Source organism: Macadamia integrifolia, chromosome 7 (genome assembly GCF_013358625.1).
Source record: "Macadamia integrifolia cultivar HAES 741 chromosome 7, SCU_Mint_v3, whole genome shotgun sequence".
Taxonomy (NCBI): Eukaryota; Viridiplantae; Streptophyta; class Magnoliopsida; order Proteales; family Proteaceae; genus Macadamia; species Macadamia integrifolia.
In genome coordinates this window covers 1,601,974-1,608,540 of record NC_056563.1, presented here as the reverse complement: position 1 = coordinate 1,608,540, position 6,567 = coordinate 1,601,974, and the positions used below count along the sequence as shown (strand labels likewise).

At 37.1% G+C, this 6,567-nt stretch overlaps 2 protein-coding genes across 3 annotated transcripts in view; one reads left to right on the top strand and one right to left on the bottom strand.

The window, feature by feature from the left end:
* Window positions 1–3,672, bottom strand: part of LOC122084011 (probable nucleoside diphosphate kinase 5) — a 7,771-nt gene extending 4,099 nt beyond the window's left edge. Inside the window, exons 1-3 of one of the 2 annotated variants that reach the window (XM_042651989.1) lie at window positions 3,475–3,672; window positions 1,520–1,744; window positions 573–680 (exon numbers count right to left, since the gene is read on the bottom strand). In XM_042651989.1, coding sequence (XP_042507923.1) covers window positions 573–680; window positions 1,520–1,744; window positions 3,475–3,533 — 392 coding nt within the window. In that variant the 5' untranslated portion in view covers window positions 3,534–3,672. Of the gene's footprint in view, window positions 1–572; window positions 681–1,519; window positions 1,745–3,404 lie in introns of both variants that reach the window. The other variant, XM_042651990.1, reaches the window with a different exon arrangement.
* A 132-nt stretch (window positions 3,673–3,804) lies between these two features.
* The window catches only part of LOC122084010 (protein LAZ1 homolog 2), a 5,348-nt gene continuing 2,585 nt past the window's right edge, over window positions 3,805–6,567 (top strand). Inside the window, 7 exon segments of the mRNA XM_042651988.1 lie at window positions 3,805–3,985; window positions 4,109–4,293; window positions 4,820–4,876; window positions 5,489–5,597; window positions 5,980–6,050; window positions 6,053–6,172; window positions 6,242–6,330. Of these exon segments, the coding sequence (XP_042507922.1) occupies window positions 4,123–4,293; window positions 4,820–4,876; window positions 5,489–5,597; window positions 5,980–6,050; window positions 6,053–6,172; window positions 6,242–6,330 (617 nt within the window). The 5' untranslated portion in view covers window positions 3,805–3,985; window positions 4,109–4,122.

Sequence of the window (6,567 nt, the reverse complement as noted above, 5' to 3'; positions counted from 1 at the left end):
GGGGGGGGGATAAAGAAAATCCTTTGAACCACAAAACTAGAACCTTTAAACCTGAGTAATCTTTAAATTTCCCACACCAAGTAATTACCCTGATACATGAAACCTAACCCTAAATGCTGCTTGGAATCAGTGCACGAGCTATAAACGTAATAACCAGCTATCCTACACCGCCAAGGTAACCACATTAATACATGGTTGTCTCCCCTAGACTAAGCAATTACTGTTCAACAAGCACAACATGAACTGCACTACAGTAGCACTCAGTAGACAAATTTTCCAAATCCATTTCACAAATCCTGAATTCATTTGAGAGCACGATTCACGTGAAGTCCGATAATTGTATTGCTAAGTGTTCGATGATGACAGTTATTACTTCAAGTAAGCACTATTTCCCAGTGAAATTCCTGAAGCTGAAAAAAGGTTTGATCAAAGATAGGCAATATTTCTCTTTCATTTGTGACATTGAATTAGATTATATAAGGTGTTTGAAACCCCACCATCAACAATAAATAAGAGTTAGAATGATAATGTTATAAAAACAATAAAGAAGATCAGAATGATAAAATAAGGACCTGTCTGGTTGTGTAACTTTAGCTTTTTGTGCATCAGTTGGTCCAATCAAAGCACGCCAATCAGCAATAGCATTCACCTTCTCCAAAACCATAACAACCACTGGACCACTGACAGAATTAAGATCAGGTAACAGGGGAGAGAGAGAATGAGCAATGCTACTTAACAGAAGTATGATGTGCGAGCACATGTCCATATGCAGACAGGTGCATGGAATGTATATAAACATGTAGAGATGGATCCCAGTGATAGGATCAGTGTAATATGGATATATGCAATTTGCATAGGGCTCAAATTTAGGCTACTCTTAAAAGAATCAGTGACCCATGATTAACACTATGGATATCATCTCCTATAGCAGGATAAGAGACTCTGGAGTCAAATTGAATACATAGAAACAAACCCCATGACCAATGAGGTTACCAAATAATTTATTTAGTGGAACCACGTTATAGAGAAGACTGATGTTAAACTGTATTAAAAAAAAAAAAAAAATCTTCCTATGATTTCGATCTCATTGTTCAACAAAGGAAATAATCAAACTGTAACTCTTTTAATTTATTGAGCTGATCCTTCCTTATGGGTGACGAGTAAGCCAAGCAATACTTTGTCAATCTTAAGTAGTTTAACTTACAAAAAAACAAAAATAAAAGAATAGCAACAATAATAATGATGACCACATAATAATGAAATAATAACCATGAAGATGTTGTGTCCTGATGACTATCCAGAAATGTATCTGGTAGATATCAATGCAATTGGATTAGAACATATTTTGAATTTAAATGCGCTTTTGTGTTTTCTCAAAGTTATGATCAAGTAATGGTCTGCCTAATCCAAAGCTCACTCACTAAAATGATGTGTGTGTGTGTGTGTGTGTGTGTGTGTGTGTGTGTGTGAGAGAGAGAGAGAGAGAGAGAGAGAGAGAGAGTCAGAGTCATGTCAATACCTTGTCATGTATGCCACAAGGCTAGGAAAGAAAGTCCGTTTAGAGTGCTCAGCATAAAATATTGACACATTCTCCTTGTCAAGATGAACTATCTTCTCCTTAAGGATGCTGAAACCTGACCGCAGAATAACTCTCTTTATCTCGCCTGTGTAGTTACCAGAAAAACCATCTGGTTTTATCATTGCCAGGGTCTTCTCTTTCTCTTTACTGGCAAAGCTTGGAAATCTGAATCCCTTGCAAATTTGAGTAAAAATGAAGACAATGAGAACCAGAGCAATAAAGTAGTGGAAATGAAACCTAAGTTCCTATAAAGTACAGCTGAACATGCAAACATGGTGAAAATCCTTTCAAAAATGCACGACTACAATAAATTTCATGGTGAAAAGGTAACAACATAATGTAAGGTACTAATACGAGTTAAGATTAAATCAAATGAATAAGCGACTGATAAAACTATCATTCAACCTTTGGAGATGGATTATAAACATCTGGAAAACTGACAGTCCATACATTATCATGAGGAGAAGAAACTTTTCTGATGAGGACATGACTCAAGGATTTAGGACATGTTAGAGGAGAGGCAGACGTACACGGCCACACATCACTTCATTGTGGCTAGATATCCGTTATTAACTTGTGTGGATACATATTTTTGTTTACTTATGTATAGTTTGATTTATTTTTGTTGTATTTTATTTTGTGTCAAACTGATATGCACTAATGTTGTAATGATAAGTGGAGCATAGTAGTCATGGTGCCTAGGCAAACCAAGGAGGTTGAGGGGGGGCAAAAATTAAGGCATCACCTCGGCAACGAAGGTACCAATCCAGGCAAAGCCGCCTGGCAACAGATTGACAACTATGAGGCGGAGTAGTTATTAGGAAGTAGATATTGCTAGAGAAGTAGTTATTAGGGAGTTAATTCTCTCTCTCTCTCTCTCTCTCTCTCTCTCTCTCTCTCTCTCTTTTAATAAGTTGGAACTTGTGAGATTTTCCCTCATTCTTTGCAGCATAGTGATTCCAAGCAAACTTTGGAGTGAATCCATGTTGGTGTAAGGCTATGCCCCCCTTTCTCTCCCTTAATTCTTCTCTCATAGGCTACCGCCCTCTCTTCTCCCCTACTTGTTTTCTCTTTGAGCTAGAATAGGACTTTTTTTTGGTTTTATATGGAATCCAGACCTGTCTCACCATCTTTTGACTTAAAAGTTCAGGAAATTCAACTTCTTTCACTAGCCTAAACTTTATTTACACCAATTTTCATATCAATCCCAGTTTTTCCCACTTTTGGTTTAAATTACAGCCTCAGACACTATGGGGATTCATCAATTAACAAGGAGGCATTGAGGACACATTATTTGGAGTTCAGTAGCAACTTAGCTCTTGATCACAACACTCCAACTTGCAGAACAGCAAAGAAAGGCACTTGATTACGGCCCTCCAACTTGTGGGGCAGCAAAGAAAGGCAATTGACTATAATGTACCTTAAATTTCCGTGAATCTTCAGAATGAATTTTACGCACTTATATTTGAAAATTTTCATCATTTATGATTGCTAACTGATTTTCTCCATGTACGTTGTGAATTTTATGTTAATAGACCTTCCCAAACCGTTTCAAAAAGAATCTTAGAAAAGTAAACAGAGAATGAAATGCCAGTCAGATGATAACTCTTGAGTGAAATATTCAGAACCCGAATCATTTGAAAAATCAACCATTGCAGAACAATTAGTAACCATAACTCGCGTAAGATCCGAAGCACAACAAATCACAAAGATAGACCTAAAAATCGAGAGAAATAACAATACCAACACGGAACCGTTCAATACATCACAATCTTTCATTAGTCAACGAGAATGAACAAAAGTAGAAACGAATTCTTTCACTTACTCAGGAAGGGAAGGAGATGGAAGCTAAATTAGGCGGCGATGGATAGGGAAGAAACCATAGTATTAGTTACCTGCCAAGAAGAAGCATCAAACACAGTAAGAAGAAGAACAGACTTCCATTTCCATCCATGTCTGAAACTGAACTGAAGAAGGGCGACAAAACGAGGCACTGCTCCGCTTTACTCTTATATCGGTCGCCGCCGGATTAAGTTAATCTGGCCTGAGTCGGAACGGGAAAATGCCATTGCCTGCGTGGCTGGCACTTTTACATAAAGTATTATCTGTTGGGCCCCAAGAGAGAAATTGTACAAATCATATGAAAAATAGCCACGTGTCTAAATTAGCCCTTCTCGCTCATTATATGAAAACGTGTCAGTATTTGACGGAAACACGTGATCAAGTCATGTCTCATTAATCTGTAACTACTGGGTAGTCCTGCAACTCCAATCTGTTAGCCAGAGGACTTGGCATTAGCTTCTCAATTTCCTAAAAGGAATTTCAAGTTAGGGTTCTTGGAATTGGAGCATTAGCGTAGAGCCGTAGATGGTGTTGCAGTGCTGTAACGGTTGACTCCTCTTGCAGGTCGGTGCCACTTGAACATTTCTAGATTCTGAAGTTCGTCCTAGAAGTTAAATGAGATATTTCCCCATTGTTATTGTTTCCATTCATATTAATTAAATTATGGCTTCAAGTCTTCCATTACAGAGTGCAGATGTAACATGGTAGAAAATGTATATGGAATGGCATCCATTAACATCTTAGAGTATGGAGAAGTATATACAAAGCTTCATCAACCAGCGGTCATCTTAGGAGGATGCTTTGTCCTGGTTGCGTTGGTACTCTCCATCCATCTGATTTTCCAGCATCTTCGATCTTACACCAACCCAGAGGTCAGTTCTTCAGAATTCTTGATCGATTGTTTGAAAATATGTGTGGGCATGAGTTTATTTGATGCCTACTGATTATGCATTGGGTTCTTCTTCTATCTATTGGAGTCCAAATCCTTGGTCAAATTTCCTGTCCATGATGGGTTCGACATCTTAAATCCAAACGCTATTCCACAATGATAACCCAACTATTGCATCCTTCTGGTATGTAGAAATATGTAAATGATAGGTTCATCTGATTATTCAGTGTAAAGATTCAGACGCAATGAAATTCATATCCTGTTCTCTGTTAAATACCCAGAACTCAGAGTCTATTTTGTTTCTAAAATTCTGTTTGTGTAATTGCTGAGGTTCATAAATATATTCGTCACAACCAGAGAATTATTCAGGTGGAATTTTGGTTCCTTGGGCATGGCGTGGACTTCAAACAGAATACAAAATTAAAAAGAAAAAAAAAAGGAGAAATCAAAGTTTTAATCCATTATAGTTTAGTTAGAGCCTAACATAGACAACCTTGATTTGTTTTCAGGAACAGAAATGGATGGTGGCGGTTATTTTCATGGTTCCTGTCTATGCAAGCGAGTCTGTAAGTATCAACTCCAACTAAACGCATCATAGGCACTGCTAATTTGATATTTTGTTAATTTGAGATGAAGAAACAGACATTCACCTCTCACCCCCATAGACTTCTCAATTGACTTGTTTGGTCATATGAATTAAGAAGTACTGTTAACCTCTTCCCAAATAGAAGGGAAAAATCCAATTTGATAAACACGTGTGAGTATGGAGGCCTAATTTGCTTGCTTTTGATCTACCATATTGAATGAATAGACATTACAGAAATTGCAGGATCCAATATTTAGAAATCGTAGGACTAGTTAATGTGGTAGCTCAGAAGCCTTTCTATGTTATTTGCTAAGCAGTGCGACCCACATGTCCATAAGATTGCTGACAATGAAAACATAGACTTTGTTATGTTAATTTTTTAGACTTTGTTTTGTTTTGTTTTGTTTTGTTTTGTTTTTTTCTTCATGTCGAACTTTGTGTTTCCTGAGCAAACATGCAAATCAAAAGGTGATAGAGGGTAAGCCCACCACACCTGGAAAAAGAACGTATCTTAAGAGTTGAAATGTGTTTTCCATTCATGTGCAACTCCAATTTTGGCTTCTTCTTTATTTTTACATTTTTTTCCTCCCAGATAATATCCTTGTGGAACCCGAGATTTTCCATTGCATGTGATATCCTGAGGAACTGCTATGAATCGTTTGCTTTGTATGCTTTCGGAAGATATTTGGTTGCCTGCCTTGGTAAGAGTTCTGCTAGCCATTAAATTTTTCCATTTCACAATAAATTGGACTATATCAGCTGGCATTTTCCTTATTAGAACTAGTCAATGTTATAGCCAGACTTCTGTTATTTCATGTCCCCTTTTCCCTTTTCCTCATTCACTGGTGACATTGTGCCTCTAGAGTTATTGTTAAGAAGTTCTACGTTAGAATTAAATTTGTATACTTACCTTGGGATTGAGTGTATCAGTACTCATGTACTCCTATTGGAATGTAATATTAGCATCTTTGGATTGCTCCAGAAATTTCTGTGATGTTAGGATATAAGTACCTTCATATACCTCTAAATTCCATATTACCTAGTTGTGTTATCAAGATTCATCTAATAGAAGAACCATGTCAGGTGGCGAAGAAAGAGTCATGGAACTACTAGAATGTGAATCAAGAAAACAACTCTCCAAACCATCAGTGAAGAAGAAGACAAGCCATTGCTAGAACAAGCAGCACATAAGAGATCATTTCTCAACTTTTTCCTCCAGCCAAGTGCACTTGGAAAAGACTTGTACAGAACAGTGAAATTTGGTCTTGTACAATACGTAAGCCAGCACTCTCCTTTCTGTCATGCTTTTCATTCTGTTCAAGTCTAATATCTGTGGATGGCTCAGATGATTCTGAAGACTCTTTGTGCATTCCTTGCCTTCTTGTTGGAACTCTTTGGCGTTTATGGTGATGGAGAATTCATGTGGTACTATGGGTATGTATCATGTAAAAACTAAACTGCTCAGTGAGATACGAAAATGCCATTGCTTTCATGATTAGTGGTATTGGTGTCTGATAGAATACCATTTTTTTGCTATCTTTGCATCCATTTTGGATGAATTGTATAATTTATTATACATTCATGAGCTTTTAAATTTTTATGCATGCATACCCAAAATTTAGTGGTAAACTGAATTGGACTTCTGTTTTTTAATTCTTTTTTCCATTTTTT